The sequence below is a fragment of the Heteronotia binoei genome, chromosome 12 (assembly GCF_032191835.1).
Source record: "Heteronotia binoei isolate CCM8104 ecotype False Entrance Well chromosome 12, APGP_CSIRO_Hbin_v1, whole genome shotgun sequence".
In the NCBI taxonomy this organism is placed as follows: Eukaryota; Metazoa; Chordata; class Lepidosauria; order Squamata; family Gekkonidae; genus Heteronotia; species Heteronotia binoei.
Window position 1 is genome coordinate 58,103,566 of NC_083234.1, and position 19,994 is coordinate 58,123,559.

At 47.9% G+C, this 19,994-nt stretch overlaps 1 protein-coding gene across 5 annotated transcripts in view; it reads left to right on the forward strand.

Annotated features, from left to right (window-relative positions):
- Window positions 1-19,994, forward strand: part of PBX3 (PBX homeobox 3) — a 262,955-nt gene that overhangs the window by 215,484 nt on the left and 27,477 nt on the right. For all 5 annotated transcript variants that reach the window (XM_060250549.1, XM_060250547.1, XM_060250550.1 and 2 more), the window contains one exon: window positions 743-878. In XM_060250549.1, coding sequence (XP_060106532.1) covers window positions 743-878 — 136 coding nt within the window. The remainder of the gene's footprint in view (window positions 1-742; window positions 879-19,994) is intronic.

Here is a 19,994-nt window from a genome sequence, read left to right on the forward strand (position 1 = left end):
GAAGTGTTCATCCAGTAGGCAGAAATATTTATTCTCAAAGAGCTTGCCGTTCTTCAGACCACTTCAATGCATCAGTGACCCGCAACCTAGTACAAGGATGTCATTGATGTAATACTTCACAGAATTGTTTTTTCTTGGGACTTTTATCTTATAAATATCTAAGACACAGCCTACAATTGTGAATCCATCTGAAATTCTGGTTGGCAAATATATCTTCTAAGTTTTTAGAACATGACTGGCATTGGAATTTGGGTCCTGTTTCTGTGGGTAGGGGGTTGTAAGTCTTAATTTTTTTTTCCTAGCCAACAACGCCTGTCAAAACACTGCTTCTTTCTTATCCTCTTGCTTTTGCTGTAATGTGGCAGAATGCTTAAGCGAGGGGTGAAATATCCTAGCTGTAGTCAGATTCAGCGTCAGACTAGATGTGACACTGGGAGGTCTCTGATAGTATCTCCTACTGTGGTAACTGTAAGAATCGAAAGACTGATAAGCAGGACTGAGAGGCTGAATGAACCAGCAAGGAGGGGTTTTAAAATAAGAACCCATGCTGTGGTTCAGATCTGGATAGCCTGCTTCCAAACGGCTGGTGTTCAGACTTCTTTTCTTTTAAAGTTTAGCTTCAATTCTCAGTCAGAAGAAGCCAGAGAAACCCTTGCCCCGCATGCGCATCCTGGTTAGCTTTCAGTGATCACTTCTCATAGCTGAGATTTCTTTTATTTCTTTTGTTTCCTTCACTTTTCAGGCGGAAAAGGCGTAACTTCAGTAAACAAGCCACAGAAATCTTGAATGAGTATTTTTACTCTCACCTCAGCAATCCCTACCCCAGTGAAGAAGCCAAAGAAGAGCTGGCAAAGAAATGCAGCATCACAGTATCACAGGTAGGCTGGGGCTTCCACAGGTTGCTTGAGGAAAAGAAGGACTTCTCTCTTTATCTGTCTGCCCGACAGCATCCAGCTGAGTACTGCTAGGGCGGAGTCTTTATTATTTACTAATTAATTCATTTATACTCTGCCCTTTTCCCTAATGAGATAGCTTAGGCTGAGTGTGTGAGACTGGCACAAGGTCACCCAGCAGGTTTTCATGGCACAGTACATTTTGAAACCTGGGTCTCCCGGATCCTAGTTTAATCATTACACTATTTATTTTTGGTTAGTCTTGATCTCTCATCCTCACCCATCCCTGGTGTTGTTTGAAGAAGTTTTGGCAGCATATTGGATGATATTGGATGATACAGAGTAAAGCTTCAAGCGAAAGTGCCAAGTTATCTTATATAAAGCCCAGGCCCCCATTCAGCCAGCTGGTGCTGCTTGCCCTACCTAGTTGCAGTTTTCCAGGGCCTTGGAGGGATGTTCCCTAACTTCATTCTTGAGTTTCTGCTCACCGAAGGTGGCAGGGAATGAACCCAGAACATAAGTGCATGTTGTACCTTTGAGCAATGACCCTGTGCCTTTAACAGTGTAGGAAAGAAGTAGGACTTACCAGTTGAAGCCACACCTGTCAGCTTCCAGTCTAAGGTACTGTGGCTTTGTAGAAGTGTGAAAATCTCCAGCTGTGAGACCACCTATAGATCGTATCCTCTGCTGCTTCCCTTTTAAAATCGTCTCAATCCATCAGCAGCTTCACCTATATAAATCCAGTGAATTGGTGATTGTGAAAGAACCATAATTTTCATTGGTAATGCAAATTTATAATGGCTGCCATATACCCTTGATCTGTTTGCTTTCATCTTGCATCCATGATATGTTGCATGAATCCTGAGGCCCTGATTTGTGCTTAGATATACCCTCTATGCCCATGAGAGAGTACACAATTGTAACCATCTCTGATTCTGGCTATTTCATCCCTATGGACTTCAAGAAGTCCATGATGATCAGCATACGCCAGAATTCTGCACAGCAGTGTATTTGCAGAATGGTGGTTTCATTGAATACAGTGGGAAGTCCATTGTGGCACTGGCAAACTGCTGGCCAGAGCTGACATATGCTAGAGTTTTGTAGTAGCCAGTTTGGTGTAGTGGTTAAGAGCAGCAAATTGGAGAACCCGATTTGATTCCCCACTCTTCCACATGCAGCCAGCTGGGTGATCTTGATTCAGTCACAGCTCTCTCAGCCCCACCTACCTCATAGGGCATCTGTTGTAGGGAGAGGAAGGAAAGGTGATAGTAAGCTACTCTGCGATTCCTTTGGGCACTGAAGGGTGGAGCGAAGATGCAGAAATATTTTCTCAGTTTGGTTTTTGAGTTATTTATCAGCTCAGTCATCTTTCTGCATGAAAAGTGTCCAACTAATAGGAAATCCTAATATTATCCTCAAACTTTTTTTAACATTAGCAGCAAAAAGCAGTTAAAATACCTGCAGATCAGTTTGAAATGCCTGAGAGAATGTGGAATCTTATTAACAGTTCTGATACAGAGTCCAACTAGCTCAGTATTGCCTGCTATAATGGCCAGTGTCTCTCTCAAATATGGAGTGGTCTTCCCCCGCACCTGCTATACTGAGGTATAGTAAAAACAAAACAAAACATGGGGATGCCAAGAGCTGAACCTTGCTCCCTCTGTACACAAGGCAAGTGCTCTCCCATTGTGCCTTAGTTCTTTCCCTACATTCCGTCAGTATCCAGTAGTTAGTTGCAAAGCTGCAGTACCACCATTGAGTACTGCCCCAAATCATACAGGTACAGGCCGTATCAATTCTAACAGCACATCTTGGGAATCTTCTTCGTGGTCTCTGTGCTTCACACTCATGGGATAGTGCGCCTGCGCCGATCCCCGAATCGGTATATGCAAAAGCCCGGGATTTTTTCGCGCCAGGCGCCAGCAGGCATGCGCAAGCGACCCACTGCGCATGCCCACCGGCGCCCGCGCGGCAATCCCGCCAGTTCCTTTCTGACCGCTGCGCTAGAGAGGTTCCCTTTCTGATTCTCCGGTCGGTGAGAGCGATCTTTTTCTCTCTTTCAGCCCGTTTTGGATTTGTATATAGTTAGTTAGCCAGTTATTAGTGTTAGTTAGTGTTAGAAAAAAAAAAAAAAAAAGAAGAAGCGTTTTTGCTTTTAGTCCGGCGGATCGCCCTTTGGGGTGGTCCGCTTCCGTTTTTGACCTCCCTTTCTCTCAGACGTTTCTGAGTAAAAGGAAAAAGCTTTTCCCGCGCGACCGCTTATGGAAAGTCGCTGGGGGTTTTTTAAGCGCTGCCAGGCTTGTGGGAGGAAGATTGCCCCCCCCGACGGACATTCCTTGTGCCTACTGTGTTTGGGGGAGGCGCACAGAGTCGAGTCGTGCCCGCATTGCCTTCGGTTCTCGAAACAGACCAGGAAGAACCGAGCGGCTCGGCTATCGGCAGCGCTTACCGAATCGGCGCTTCGACCCCATCGACCGATGGAGGGTTCGGCACCGAAGTCGACCGACAACCCGGCACAGGAGCTTGCATCGGCCGATGCTGCTCCGATTCTGACCTTGGAATCGCCGGAAGAGCGTGGCTCCACGAAGCGTCCCCACGAGGGTTCGGTGGATACGCCCGCTAAAAAACGCCGAGAGGACTCGGGGACCCGAGATCCGAAAAAGGCGAAATCGAAGAAGAAGCACAAGCGACCCCGCACTCCTTCTCCGTCGGAGGGCGCATCGGCATCGGCAAAACCGCCGAAATCGATTCGGGTTTCCCCGCGCAGGAGCCCAGCAGCCCAACAACGCCTGTCGGCGTCGGAGCAGGAACCGGAAATTGACCTTACCCAACGGTCTTCATCCTCAGGCTCGCGGCGTCGGTCGAGCAGCGGATCGACGTCGGGGGTGGACGCTTCGGCACCGGTCATAGACCCGCCCTTCAAGCCCCGACCCCGGCGGGACCTAGCCTACACCCCGCAACGCTTCCCGATACCACCATGGGAGCAACGGCGGTGGCAACCTCCCTACTCCCGATACGAATCCTGTCGGTGGTACCCGGAGGACTACCAAGACTGGGAACAAGCTTCGGTGTTTTCTGCGACGTCGAGGGTCTCGCATCACTCCCGGAAGGCGTCGGCGTCGGTGTCGGTCCCCCCGGATCGACAGCTAGTCCCGGTCGAAGCTCCCCCGAGACTTTCGTCGGTGCAACTCCAACCGCGAGAGTCGACACCGAGGCTCTCCGAGCATTCCGCCCAGCGTGACTCCTCGTCATCGGAGTCGGACAGTGAGATCCCTGATCTGGAGCCTTCGCCTGGTTCCAACACGGCGGAGGATCTCCCGATCTCGCCGTCGGAAGACCTGAAATCCTATGGCGACCTTGTGAGGCGCATCGCTTCCACCCTTAAGCTGCCTGTGATCCAACCGGAACCCGTAGTGGACGACAACGTGTTCGACATAATGCAGAGGAACACGTCCACTGCGGTGGCCCTTCCGGTCACCAAGGTGATTCTGCAGGCCATCAAAGAATCGTGGAACAAGCCTTCCTCCACACCTGTCTCCTCTAAACGCCTGGACCACATGTACAGGGTTCAGGAAGCAGGTGCTGAGTTTCTATTCACCCACCCACGTCCGAATTCCGTGGTCGTCTCCTCCTCCTCGAAGGCAAGGAAGGTGCACTCCTCCCCACCGGACAAGGAGGGCAGGAAGATCGATGGGATGGGCCGCAAGGTCTATTCAGCGGGGGCACTTGGCATCAAGGTATCCAACTATGCAGCCTGCATGGCCAGGTACCAGTATGCTGTGTGGGAACAGCTTTCCCCCTTCCTCTCTTCACTAAGTGAGGACAAGAAGACGGCGGCAATGAAATTACAAAGGGAAGGTCTCGCTGTAGCCAGACAGCAGCTGGCTGCAGCGAAACATATGGTGGAAGCTTCAGCCAAAGCCATCACATCGGCAGTTTGCATCAGGCGACACTCCTGGCTCAGGTCAACGGCACTGCACCAAGACACCAAGACCTTTATCGAGGACTTACCCTTCGAGGGTGAGGGGCTCTTCAGCACTACGACCGACGCGGCGCTGCAAGAGTTTGATAAGAGCGTCAAGACATCCAGGAACTTGGGGGTCCAGCCTTCCTCTAAGTCTCCGAAGTCGAAACAATGGTCCAAACCCTGGACCAAGAAGCCCTATCAGAAGTTCTCCCCTGAGCAGTGGCGTCCTCGCTCGCAGCAACCTGAACGACCGCCCTACTCCGGCAACGGTAGAAACCGTTATGGGGGCCAGCCTTCTAATAAATCTAAGGGGGCTCGGCCACAGAAGCAGGGGGTTTGACTTCCCGCAAGCACGCGTCATCGCCCCCACTGTCGACCATTCCATTCGCCTACGCCCTTTCCTGCCTGCCTGGGAGTTAATCTCCACAGACAGGTGGGCTCTGTCCATTATACGAGAGGGCTACAAGATAGAGTTTATCCAGACCCCAAACCAGTCCGTGGTAGTTACCACTCCCCCTTCCCCACCTCTGCTGGCGGAGGTGAGCAACCTCCTACAGAAACAAGCCATAGAAGTTGTTCCACCGGAGGCCAGGTTGGGAGGCTTCTACTCCCGCTACTTTCTGGTCCCCAAGAGGGACGGGGGCCTACGGCCTATCATGGACTTGCGGGGTCTGAACAAATTCATTCTATATCAGAAATTCAGAATGGCTACACTGCAAACAATCCTGCCCCTCATCAACCAAGGGGATTGGATGGCGACCCTGGACCTCAGGGATGCTTACTTTCATGTCAGCATCCATCCTGCGTTCAGGCGTTTCCTGCGGTTTGCAGTGGGTGCTCGTCACTTCCAATTCAGGGCCCTGCCGTTTGGACTGTCTACTGCTCCTCGGGTGTTCACGAAGCTGATGAGTGTGGTGGCTGCTCACCTTCGTCTTCAGGGAGTCGTTGTTTTTCCGTACATCGACGACTGGCTTCTCGTGGCAAGGTCGAGGGAGAGTCTAACATCTCATATCGCCATCACTCTGCGCCTTCTCGGCACCCTGGGGTTGCAGGTCAACGTGGAGAAGTCTCATCTCACCCCGTCAAAGACAGTTCAATTCATAGGGGCTCTGTTGGACACAGATCAGCACAGAGCTTTTCTTCCCGCTCAGAGAGCAAAGGACATCATGACCCTAGTACAGCTTCTCCAAAGACGACAGTGGGGCACAGCACAGCAGATCCAGCGGATGCTGGGACTGATGGCTGCGACGACGAGCGTGCTGCGTTTTGCAAGACTGCACATGAGGGGCTTACAACTATGGTTCTTGCGCCATTTTCGCCCTCTCAGAGACTCACCTCGGAAGAGGTTTACCATCCCATCCGAGGCTCTTCAATCCCTGCAATGGTGGGGGTCGGAGGGCAACATCTGCCAAGGGGCTCCCTTTCATCTGCCAACCCCTTCCGTGACTATCGCCACCGATGCTTCCATGTGGGGGTGGGGAGCTCATCTGGAGAACCTATGTGTGGGGGGCAAGTGGCCACTGAAACTCAACCGGTACCACATAAACTACCTGGAACTGCTGGCGGTCCACTTTGCTCTTCGTTCCTTCCGCCCTTTGTTAGCGGGGAAGATAGTGGCATTACTGACGGACAACACCACTGCCATGTGTTATATAAACAGGCAGGGAGGGACAGTGTCTCACAGGCTGTGCTCACTGGCATTAGATCTCTGGAGGGAGTGCCTCCAGTGGGGCATTTTTGTGAAGGCTACGCATCTGCCTGGGGTCCTCAATGTACGGGCAGACTCGCTCAGCAGGGGCGCAGCGTCCCCACACGAATGGGAACTGCAGTGGAAGTTCCTGGAACCGGTGTTCCAACTTTGGGGCTACCCGCAGTTAGACGTCTTCGCCACAGCGCGGAACAAGAAGTGCCCATTGTTTTGTGCCAGAGGGGGTGCGGACCCAGCTTCCCTGGGGGACGGACTCCTTTTCCGGTGGGAGGGCTGGTTCCTGTACATGTTCCCACCCTTACCCCTGTTGACGAGAGTGGTCCACAAGTTAGTGCAGGAGAGGCCACGATGCATTCTGGTGACCCCGTGGTGGCCCCGTCAGAGCTGGTTCCCGATTCTGCTCCAGCAGTCGGAGGGGGTCTTTTACCAGTTTCCGGCGGAACCGGACCTGTTGTCGGCCCAGGGCGGACACGTACTCCATCACAACGTGCCACACCTGAAGCTGACAGCGTGGTTCATCGATCACTAGACTTTTCCACCAGAGTTCAACATGTGCTCCAGAGTAGCAGGAAACCTTCCACCCGTGCCTCTTACGAGAGGAAGTGGAAGAAGTTCAGTGACTTCGTGGCTGGCTCTCCTGTGCCAACCAACTCGGTTGGGCTCCCAAAAATTTTTGAGTTTCTTTTGTCCTTGATCGATGAGGGGTTAGTTTTCTCCTCCGTCAAGGTTTATTTGGCAGCTATTTCTGCCTTCCATGTCTCGGTTGAGGGTCACTCTGTTTTTGCGCACCCACATTCCAAGAGGTTTTTAAAGGGGCTCTTCCGGCTTCATCCCCCCTCGAGATCCCCTCCACAGTTGTGGGACCTGACTTTAGTTTTGGACAAGCTAACTCGCCGTCCCTTTGAACCCATGGCTACATGCTCCCTGCAGCTTTTGTCATGGAAGACTGCGTTTTTAGTGGCCATCACTTCAGCACGCCGTGCGGGGGAGCTCACAGCGATGCGGTGTGACTACCCATACCTTGCCTTTAGGGAGGCCGGAGTTTCTTTGGCCCCGGACATTACCTTTCTCCCGAAAGTGGTTTCCCAGTTTCACCTTAACTTAGAGGTTTGGTTACCCACGTTTTACCCTAGCCCTTCCTCGGACGAGGAACGGAGGCTACATGCACTGGACGTTAAGCGTGCCCTCCTGTTTTATTTAAACCGTTCAAGGGGTTTTCGTAAAGATAACCAGCTTTTTGTCTCCTACTCTGCCCCTAAGTTAGGGTCCAAGATTTCGTCTCAGAGACTTTCCAAGTGGCTTACTGAGACGATCAAACTTTGTTATCTGTTGGCTAAAAAGCCTTTACCTGGACCTGTGCGTGGACACTCCACTAGGGCGATGGCTACGTCGGTGGCATTCCTGAAAGGCGTGTCCCTCTCCGATGTCTGCAAGGCGGCTACCTGGTCTTCTCCGCATGCCTTCATGAAGCATTACGCGCTGGACGTGCATGCTCAGCAGAGGACTCGGTTGGGAGCTGCGGTGCTACAGGCTGTGTCTTCAGGCTGACCGTCTTCCCGCCTCCAGGTATGCTTTGCTTGCTAATCTCCCATGAGTGTGAAGCACAGAGACCACGAAGAAGATAGACAGGTTGCTTACCTGTAACTGTAGATCTTCGAGTGGTCATCTGTGCATTCACACTACCCGCCCTCCTTCCCCACTGCTGACGGTCTCTCTCTCTCCAGAAGGGGGCTTTCAGCGGTCAGGGAGGAACTGGCGGGATTGCCGCGCGGGCGCCGGTGGGCATGCGCAGTGGGTCGCTTGCGCATGCCTGCTGGCGCCTGGCGCGAAAAAATCCCGGGCTTTTGCATATACCGATTCGGGGATCGGCGCAGGCGCACTATCCCATGAGTGTGAATGCACAGATGACCACTCGAAGATCTACAGTTACAGGTAAGCAACCTGTCTTTCTGTCATAGGGAAGAGCTGGCTTGTAACGGTCTCTTCACCATTCCATGATGTGAAATTCCTTACCTGTCAATCAGATTGTTAGATGGGTTGGTCTGTCTCGCCTGCCATAAGCTCATTAAATCTTAATGTTGAGTCAATACATTGAAATGTATTTTTTATGGGTCAATTTTCCCTCGATTGGTCGAAGCCCCTATGAAGCCTTTCACCCTTAGCCAATTGGAACACAGCCCCTCGGTAACAGTTCAATGACAGCTGTTTGTGCCTTAGTGATAAAAACTCTAGTAGACAAAACGACTGAGGCGCTTGGTACATTAGAAGTGTCACAGCCTTAAAATACTGCTGCAGAATTCGTGTTTGCCGCCTCAGAAGAGACAACTTTAGCTGTGGGGAGAGTTTTAGATTTCTATTCATGCCCAAACATACAGCTTAACGACTCAGGGCTTTAAAGACATCACAGTTGTTTTTAATGTGAACCGCTTCCTGCAGCAGCAGTGCACAGAAAGACAAAACAAAACTCACAGCATCAGAGAACTGGAACTTTGATTTTGTGTCTCTGGTACAGGGAGCTGCCTGGTGGTTATGTCTGGGGGAAGAAGCATAAATGCTTCAAGGATGGATTTTTAAATGGAGGCTAATTTTCAGCTTTCACTTTCAGCACATTTACAAATGAATCCTGCTCAGGAACAGAAAATTATTGTTGGTAGACTTTTGTTTATGGCTGTCAGTTTTCTTGCTCAATTTTTGAGTAGAAAAAAATTGAGAAACTTTGGTTTTAGGGTCTTCTGAGTTGCCCTTTCCAGGTTTCTCTGGAGTCTGTGTCTGTTCTCTCCCACATATGTGCCTGCTTCAGAGGATCTCTTTGGGGTGCACTGTGCAGGGCTAGCCCTGCCACTAGGCAAACAAGGCATTTGCCTAGGGCGCCAGCCTAGTGGGGGTGCTGAATTGGCTCCCCCCCATGTGACTCAGAGAGGTAGCTGCCCAGTGGCTGCCTCTCCAAGTCTCCCTGTGCCTCTCGGAGTCTTTGAAAGGTACAGGCAGCTGGGGCTTTCTCCCTGCTTTTGCACCCCAGGGGTGCAGAGATTCCCGCAGCCAAATACCTTTCCCTCCTCAGGGAGAGGATCTCCCCCACCCCCGCCTTGGGCCTCTCAGGGATCCCCCCCCGCTGGGCCACAGGGCAACCCCATCTCTGGGGTCGCTGGGGCCCCCTCCATTCTATCTTGCGTCATGACCCTGGAGAAGGGGTTTAAAGTCCGTTCTATCCTATAAGCCCATAAGATAAATGGAGTCCTAAAGTTTCCTAAAGTTCAAAATCCCTTCTCTAGTGTCATGCCACAGCGATGGCCTGATCCCTCCATTCTATCCTATGAACCCATGTTAAAATGGAGTCCATCCTATCCTATGGGCCCGTAGGATAGAATGGAAAGATCTGGCCACAGTGACCCGGGGGTGGGGTCTAGGGCTGGCCCTTACACTGGGACGTCAAAGGAGCATCTCGTTCTTGTATTACTCACTTTGTTTCTGTTGTCCCTACCTGTGTACCTTCATAACTTGAAGTTGATAATAAATGGCTTTTAAAAGTGGACAATTTTGGGTAGTTCACACATGAAGCCTCAGTTTGGCTCCTTTACATAAATGATTGGAGGGATCATAGGCTGCTGCCTTTGCTGAAGCAAACCATTGACCCATTTACCCTATTCATAATAATAGCTAGCTGTTATGTAATACCTTTTCAGTGCAGAATTCTTCTTGCACATTATCTTGGTGTTCCAACAGCCCTGTGAAGGCATTTCCCATTGAGAGGGTTAGCCTGAGAGAGGGTGGTTTGCCAAAGACCATTTGGGACTGCTTTAGCAAGGAGAAGAATGGCGTAGGGAGGAACATGTTAACCTTTTCCTCTCCTGCCATTTTTCTCACTGCACAGCCACCTCTAATTTGTGTATATCCCTGCTGAGGAAAAGTTACAGGTGCCTTTATTTTTTCCCGCTCCAGTGGAGATAAAAGCAGCTTTGGGATAGCTTTTTGTTTGAGAAAAATGATGTGGTTGGATAGGACAAAAGCCGGCCCCCCCCCCACACACATACCTCTTTGATAAACCAGTCCCAAAGACTGCATTTGCAAAAGAGCAAAAAGTTGTTTAAAATAAACACAAAAGAAAACCGTAGCATGTAGTTAAGCCCTTAGAAGATAGTGTTGGTATGGTGTAGTGGTATTGACTGACAGCATCCTTCCAAAGTGGTTCAGATAGAGGAAGGTCCTTTCCAGCCCTGTTGCTTCACACCTATTTGCCACTGAGATCTAGTCTACCCTAAATGTTCATCATCATCCTTGGGTCATTAAATGCTGGGCCAGCTAGATCTTTGGTCTGACTCAACTTGCTCTTTCGTTCAGAGACATGGGTCCCCAACCTTTTTGAGTCTGCAGGCGCCTTTGGAGTTCACACAAATCTCCCTTTGCTGCACATCCGCAAAATGGATGCCACAGTAGGCAAAGTGAATCACAAAATGGCTGTTGCAACTTAACTTCATAATAATAATAATAATAAAATTTTATTTATATCCCGCCCTCCCCACCTAAGCAGGCTCAGGGCGGCTAACAACATCCATAAAATTATACAATGCAGTAGTTATACAAAACTTTAAAATCAACATTATCTAAAAACCATTCTAAATGTACATTTAACATAACTTGACAGTAACAGTGGTGTTCCTGGCGCTATTCTGTCAGTTTACATGATAGCGAAGATTCCTGGGGCAAAGTCATTTTGGCGGATCCATTTGTTCAGCGATCATTAATCAACAATCTGCAAAGGCCAACCTAAAAAGAATGGTCTTGCAGGCCCTGCGGAATTGGTCAAGACTCCACAGGGCCCGCACCTCTTCCGGGAGCTGGTTCCATAGGCATGGAGCTGCGATGGAGAAGGCCTGTGCGCGGGTGTTCTGCAATTTGGCCTCCTTTGGCCCAGGTATAGTCATCTTGTTCTTCCCTGCTGACCTCAGTGCTCTCTGCGGCTCGTATGGGTAAAGACGGTCCCTCAGGTAGGCAGGTCCTCGGCCATATAGGGCTTTAAAGGTAATAACCAGCACTTTGTAGCGAATCCAGTATGTAACTGGCAGCCAGTGCAGTTCGTGCAGCCCTGGCTGTATGTGCTCCCACTTCGGGAGTCCTAGCAACAGCCTAGCCGCCGCGTTCTGCACTAGCTGCAGCTTCCGGGTTCGGCACAAAGGCAGCCCCATGTAGAGGGCATTACAGTAGTCCAGTCTTGAGGTGACCATCGCATGGATCACTATTGCTAGGTCCCGACGCTCTAGGAAAGGGGCCAACTGCCTTGCCCGCTTCAGATGAAAAAACACTGACTTGGCAGTGGCTGCTATCTGGGCCTCCATTGATAGTGAAGGCTCCAGAAGAACTCCCAGGCTCTTGACTTGGCGCGCCGCTTTCAGTGGCGTACCGTCGAAAACCGGGAGAGGTATTTCCCTTCCCAGAGCGCCGCGGCCCACGCAAAGGACCTCTGTCTTCGTCGGGTTCAGCTTCAACCCACTCAGCCTAAGCCAAGTTGCAACAGCCTGCAGTGCCTGATCCAGATTCCCTGGGGCGCAGCCAGGCCGGCCGTCCATTAGCAGATAGAGCTGGGTGTCATCTGCATATTGATGACAACCCAGCCCAAACCTCCGGGCAATCTGGGCAAGGGGGCACATATAGATGTTAAATAACATCGAGGAGAGAACTGCTCCCTGGGGCACCCCGCAGTCTAGTGTGCTCCTCTGGGACCGCTCGCTCCCGATTGCCACCCTTTGTCCCCACTTCAGTCATACAATAAAAATCTTTTATGCTGTGGTGGCAGCTGCCGCCAAAGAAACATTTTTTAAAATCTGCACAGCCAATCAGAAGCCTTACTGGGCAAAAGCTCCACCTGGCACCTTTCTTGGCATGCACTAGAAAAGGTATCTTCAGCGCCATGGCACCCACTGGCACAGTGTTGAGCACACTGGTTCTAAAGGGAAAGAAATTCTCATTGATTCCAGAGAGGAAATAAGGACTAGTGAAGGAAGTAAAAGGGGCATGATCTAAGTGATATTGGGTGGGAGAACGTTTGCAAGGCAGGATGCCATCCCCTTTGCAGAAAGATCTTCCAGCCAGTATGTTAGGCTGCATGTGTCTGAACAGCCACTATAAAGGCTCGCAAGTTCTCTTTTAGAATGATTAGCAGCGTAGCCTCCAAAGGGAACTTTTTCCTGTATAATTAAGACCCAGTGTGGGATTTGGTTAATAGATCTCCAGTGCAGTGGTGGCAGATTTCAGCAGTGGGGGCACGCGGCATTGTTGTCTCGAGGAGGAGAAGAAACGCCCTGCACGAAGGGTAACCATTCTTTGTTTTCTTGTGTGCAGCAAAGGGAGATTTAAAAGCTGTGAACTACCCAGCTGCATAAGCAAGAGCCATGGAAATTTGTTACAGGGTTGCTGTAAAGGTTAAGCCTGGGAGGTGGTGATGTTGCTGTTTGTTACCTCTGCTAGCTTTGGTAACAGATATAAAATGTTAAGTTCACTCTAATACAGGCATTCAGCCCTTTACAACTTGCTGCACTGATACGCATAAAATTAACCTCCTCCTCGCTGTAATTTTGAAACTTTCCAGAAAGAAACATGAGCCTGCAGGGTCCTGTAGAAGGCTCTTTTTTTTTGCTCTCAAGGTCTTTTCCCCTTGTTTTGCGCTCAGTCATTATTCCTTCTGCTTCACAGCTGCCTACTACGGCTTGCACTACCAAGTCTCTGTTGTCCTGGGGGCAAAAGACAGGCTTTTTCTCCTCCCCTTCTCTTCCTTGGAGCCAAAACTTGGGAGGCTTCATAGCCTGCGCAAGCGATTTGCCCCGTGGCTGTTTTGTTCATACACACGCACAGCTGAAGTGTCCAATCCCATAGTCCTCAGTAGTATGGGGGGGGGGGGAGAGAGACTCCCACCTTTGCATAAACACAAGAGCCTCCTGTTTTGGCTCTATTGGACAAGCTAAACAGCCCCAGGGTATGTTGTTTCCACTTCACTTCTTTTTGTTCTCCTGAAGCTCTTTCTTAGTCTCAGACCTTCTGGTTGATGAGAGAGCTTGTGCTGGTAGACACTAATTAGAGTTTAAAAGTGAGATTCATGTATTATTTTTTTAAGGGAAGAGATCTCTTCATATGCATTTTCAGGGCTTTTTGTGAGTAGAAACACACAGGAACACCGTTCCAGGTGGCTTGGTACCAGGAGGTGTGGCCTGATATGCAAATAGGTCCCTGCTGGGCTTTTTCTACAAAAAAAAGCCCTGTGCATTCTGAAGTATCTTGCTCAAAAGCAATAGAGCACTCAAGCCTAATCATGTAGAAAGTCACGGTTCCTTTGTGATTATGGATGGAGCTCTAGTCCATTGGGTGGGGTTGATGCATTTATCATAGCCTTCCCCCATGAGGGATGGAGAACTACAGGTCCAATTCCCATGTCTCTTCTCTTCTTTGACAGGTGCCATGAACAAGTGTGCACCAGAGTTTTAGAAACAGACTCTAGGATTTCATATTAGCTTTGCATATCACCAAACTCTCAGCACCACCTGATTCCTCACTCATTTGGACTGCCTTAACACAGACACACAAGCCATGTTGATTTCAGCAGACAACACTCTTCTGCAATGTGGCATCTTTGATGGTTTCTAAGAAAGGAAAACAATGTATTTTTAAAAATTAAAAACAAAAAACAGATGAAAGAACTTCACAAAAGGAAACATTAAATGAAGACATTAGCTATGATAGCTAAAATGGAACCTCCATATTCAGAGGTAGTATGCATCTGAGCAGCATATGCTGGGAACAAGCAACAAGACAGGTCAGCACATTGACACCCTGCCTCTCAGCCTTTGATTGACTGTTGAAAAAAGTACCTTGATCTAAGGACCTTATGACTCAGCTAGGCAATTCTTGTACCCCTTGTCTTGACAAATGAGGGAGCTCCATGCATGCACCAGAGTTTCCATCTGCACTTAAATAGGGCACAGAAATGAAATGGGCAGTTCTTGTCTGTATGAATGAGAAAAACCATATAGGAAGCAGGTTATGGCACAGGAACAGGAGCTTGGATGAGGCTGTGCTTCGCTTATTTATTTCTCACATTTTTTCCCTCCCCACTTCTTCCAAGGAGCTCAAAGCAATCTATATGACTTCTCTTCCTCCTTCCAATTTTGTCATTACAGCAGTCTTGTGAAATAGATTATGCCAGGGGAAAGATACAAGGACATCTAGTAGGCATCATGAATTTGAATCTAGCTCTTTCCAGTAACTCCACCACCATTAAAAAATGGTGGAGAGAGAGAGAAACAAGGCAAACCCCCCTTTACTGTTAACACTTGTGAGACGGGGGAATTCTGCAGGTATAGCTTCCCGCCCACCCCTTGCCAGAATGTCCTCTTGTCCATCTGTTTTCCTGTTGACCATAATAGTTTTTAAAACAAGGAGAAAGGAGGACACAGTTTTTAAAAATTCAGTAGTGAATATCTTGTAGTAACTGGAGGAAGGGTAAGTCTAGGGTCTTCAGCTGTAAGCCCTTGCTTGGTCCAGTCTCTCAAGTAAACACTTTGATAACTGGAGAGGGTAGACATGCCAGGTCATCTTAGCACTATTCTCTTAGCAGCTATGAAGGAGGCAAAGAATAATAAAAGTACAGACTATGGAGGGTTCTGGTACTTAACCTGACTTTCTGCAGCCAGTTGTCTGTACATTCATTGGTCAACTTTTCCCTGTTTCTGCTCTTTCTGACATTTCCAAGTCTGTAAGGAAGCAGATTTTGGCTTCATGTTGCATTAAGTTGCAAATGGGAAACTAATGGAGTTTGTTTTGATATTGGCATATAAGACACTGTATAGAGCATGTATTTCATAGTGCATACAAAGGCAGCTGTTTATTAAGATGAATTCTGAATATGATTTTATTTTTAAGAGTGTAGTGAAGTAATTTTAAGAGGGGATGAAATGTCTTCTGAAGAGAGCACTGTCACATGTAATTTAGACCTTTCTGATCAGCTTGTGTTTGCAAGAGAGAGATACCATAGTTTGCTTTTCAGTTATCAAGGCTGTGAGATAGATGGTTTGTGCCTCTACAGTTGAGTCTTTTGGCGTGGGGGACCCTTCTCACTGTTGTGCTCCCTAACAAGGGGCAGGGCCCTTGCCAGGAGTGTAATAGTGGAGTGCAATTAGAATCAGTCTGAGGGGTGCTGAGGGGGTGGGTGGGGAGAACAGACATATGTTTTAATCTGTAAGCACAATGCAGGGAAACTACTGCTTCCCTTATACTTACCTGTTTTGTGCAGACTTATGATTTGATTATGTGGGAAGGCTGTGTGTGATTTGGCACTAACATTTTAGAATTAAGAGCACATATTATATATTGTAATGCTTTGTTTGGCCCTCATTGGCTTATTTCAGGCCCTGCCCGTATAATTGCAGAGCTAGCTTGAGGGTCTTAAAAGGCAGCTGGAGAATACATTTGAAGTGTCCCCCCCCCAAGGTTCCTTGCACTCCTCCTTGCGTGTCATCAGTGTAATCTTGATACTATCAAGAGTGCTGTAATGTTCTGGTCTGCTTGCACTTGAAAGCTCATACCTTGAATAAACCTTGGTTGGGCTTAAAGGTGCCACTGGGCTCTAACTTTATTCTGTTACTTCAGACCAAGATGCCTACCCACCTGGATCTATACATGATCCAGTTAGAAATAACGTAACTACACTTGTTGCATCAGATATTCAGAGGACTGTGTCTGGAAAGAAATGCTTTTGAAATTTTAATTTGCATTTTTAAAAGCTGAATTGTTTTAGTTTCAGTTCCCATTAGGAATGCAGCCTCCTTTTTTCTATTCCCCTCTCCCAAGCTTACTGTGCTGTGAGCAGGGGTAGCTACATGTGCTAGATAGCCAAACCAGGCACTGTGTTGGTCAGCCAACCAACTGGGGGAGAGGGAAGACAATCTCTCACCTCATCTCCCTCAGTGACACAGATGCTTCTTCCCTGGGAAATGTAGTCTTCAGGGTGGGGGATTCACTAAGGGTGGCAGGTTGAGAGCAATTCACTTCCTGCCTGTTGCCAGCAGGCACCATATATAATTTTGCCTGGCTGTTAAAACCAAGAGCAGCAGCCCGTGACATGGAGGGGGAGCATGGGGGGAGGAAAAGGGAGTCTCTCCTGTTCCCTCCAAGTCCAAGGCAACAAATGGCTGATTCGTATTCACGGTGTTTCCCATTCTTTTTTCATCGTCCCACTGAATTGCCCAAATGGACCTCAAGGATTGATTTTTTCACTTTATAAATAAATTCACATCCTTGCTTTGTGAGCAAGAACCATCCCATTCACTGACCTTCTCTGGAAGAAGTACTTTCACATGCTAGAGGTGTCGCTCTGTTAGTCTATTAGCAAAGTCCACAGGTTCCCATGGCATGTCAAAAGCTAAGGTGGCTCAGGAATCACATTCGTACTTCTAGATTTTCAAGCCTGTTTTTCAGTGTTTTCCAAGTGACAATTTCCACAGAAACACCCCTGCAACAGAAGACAATTTTGTTCCCTAGCTAGCCTCCCAGGCATTGCAGTGGTAAAACAAATGCAAGTCCATTTTACGATTTTCAGATTTCATAGTCCATTCCCTTTAATTGGGAACAAAGAATGAAAGTGTGCACTGCAAACAAACAAAGCAAAGGCACAGCAAAATTTCTGTCTGCTCTCTGTGGTCCATAAATTTGCCACTTCCCTTGGTTTTCGATAATGATGCTTCGGTGACCACCAATCCTGTCACAGATCAAATGTGCATCTCCCGCAAGTAATAGTCCTTGTCAGGGAGAAAATCAGAGCCACCATCTCCACACAGTTGTGCATCTTGATGATTTAAGTAATTTATTGTCCTTTTCTATTTAACATTGTAATTAACATGATAAATAAGTGCAAGGGTATTGTTTGAAATGTAATATACAGTTAAGCCCAATTAATTAATTGGCCTTCAGTGATTGGGAGCAGAATGATGTTCTCTGTGTGTTTTTTTAATGTGAAGAGATAGTTTGTTTTAATGAAAAATGTGCTACTAAATAGCTTTATTTTTCCTCCACCACAAAACTTATTTCATCTTCTCAAGCAGAGAAAGAAAAGCTTGGAAGAATCAATACCCAGAATGCCTCATGAGTGATGATATCAAGCATTTAAAATTCTTTAGTGCCCTAAAGAAGCATTCATTTTGGGTATTATTTTATTTCATTCTTGCCTTCTTAAAGCAGCAGCTTCTAAACTAGCTCTTAGAGAATCATTTATGGTTCCTTGAGGAGCTTCCTCAAAAGGCAACATGGTCGCCACTATTGATTTCCCTCTTTAATGTGAACTTCTGGATGTGTTCTAGGATTCATGCTCCTAATTTACATTGGGTAACAGAAAGGGTCTAGAGGTCGGACCTGTGCTTTGCATATACTGTACGCTTCCTAGAACACATCCACAGGCTGTCTGTGATGCACAAGGTCAGATATGTAGGGGGAATTCTCTATGGGTTTAAGTGACATGGAAAGAGCACTCTAAAAGTAGGAAGTCTGAGGCCACTGTTTTGTTCACTGTGTGTTGGTCAGGAAGAATATTGCTGATGGACATGCGCATGTCCCATCCCTTTCTGGCAAAGGTGAGGGCTTTAGTTTTATTCATTTTATTTATGTATTAGAGTTCTGACTCGTCCTCCCTTGCATACAACAGGCCTCAGGATGAGTAACAACATATTATTAAAACATCTATAAAATTTATTTATTTATTTTATCAAATTTATATCCTGCCGTCCCCTAACAGGCTCAGGGCAGCTAACAACAATTCAAAACTACATAGAATATTAAAAACAATATACAGTAAAAATATTTTTTAAAAAAATAAAGACTAATTATAATATGCTAATCATAATAGACAGATGGCATATACAGTACAGTTTCATCTGAGAAAGGAATAATCATCAGTATTGGAGAGAGCAAGCCCATACCTACAAGAGGGCTCTCACCAGGCAATACCCCCTCCCCAATTTGTCCAGCCTGGCAAGAAGATTGTTTGTGTCCTGTCTGCTCTGGTAGGAAGTAAAAACCGTTTTCATTTCCCTGCTAACTGACAGGTCATAGCTGAAGGTGGGAACTGACCATGCCAGTGTCTCTGGCCAAGGAGGTCTTTAGCATTTCTAGAAGTTAGCCCTGGCCTTGAAAAACGTCAGCTACTCAGTCAAAACAAAACACAAGCAGCTTCTTCATTCCTTTGCACAGCTGGGGAAGAGGCCAAAAAGGGAAACAGAAGGAAGCTGTAATTCTCCTTGGACAGGTATGCTTATCCCAGGCCATACAGAGCTTTAAAGGTTAAAACTAGGCATGGGCATGAACTGGGAAAATGGTGGTTTATGTTGGTTCATGGTTCATTTGATTTCCTGAACCATTTCATGGTTTATTTGGTTTAGGAGGTATAAAACAGCCCTCCCGCGAGTTAGGGATGCCAGACTCACTGAGAGTCTTCAGCAGCCTCTCCATCCACCCTCCGAGTTTGGCAAAAATTGGATTTGGAAAGTCCAAGTTATAGCCCCCCAAAGCAGGTGCCCCAAGGAAAGTTCAGCTTCAGCTCTCATGACAACTAACTCTTCTCTCTTCATCCTGCAAAGTGAAAGCAGCTGAGTCAGAGTGTCTGCTCCCATAAAGCAAAATGGGAGCTCCATGATTGGTTTCCAGAGCTGCCAATCAAACTAGACAACTGCAGTGGGTGTTTCTAGGGCTCCCAGAAGTCCACTCCAAGCGTTGCCTAGGAATTGATAGAATCAGCATCAGGCTGCCTGGAAAACTGAACTGCAAAAATGAATCACCAAGGAAAAAAGGTGATTCGTTTTCTGGTTTGGGTATGGTGCTACCAAACGATCCAGTTTGAAATATACCACGGAATGGCCCAGTTCATGCTTGAACCACAGTTCATTTTTCACGTCATGCCCATTCCTAGTTAAAATCAACACCTTGAAACTGATCCGATATTCACCCTGGAGCCAGTGTAGCTGGCAGAGCAGTGGTTGAATGTGTGTTCCAAGTGGATTTCAAGTAAAAACTTGTGCTGCCGCATTCTCTCCACAACAGACACCCTGCAGAGTAGTTGGAACTGAGAGCTCTTTCAAGAACTCAAGGTCACATCAGCAGGTGCATGTGGAGGAGTGGGGAATCAAACCTGGTTTTCCCAGATTAGAGTCTGCGCTCCTAACCACTCCACTAAACTGGCTCTAAGTCAGGGTGAGACAGGAAAGGGGCTAGTTATCTGACCTGATGTAGATGTAAAAATGCCAGTCTGGCAACATTTGCGATCTGGGCCTCCATTGATAAGGAGGCATCCAGTATCCCAACTAGACTCTTCACTGTTGGTGCCGGTATCAAAGGCTCTCTGTCGAGACTTGAGAATTGACATCCCAGACCTGGATCTCTCCAACCCAGCTACAGG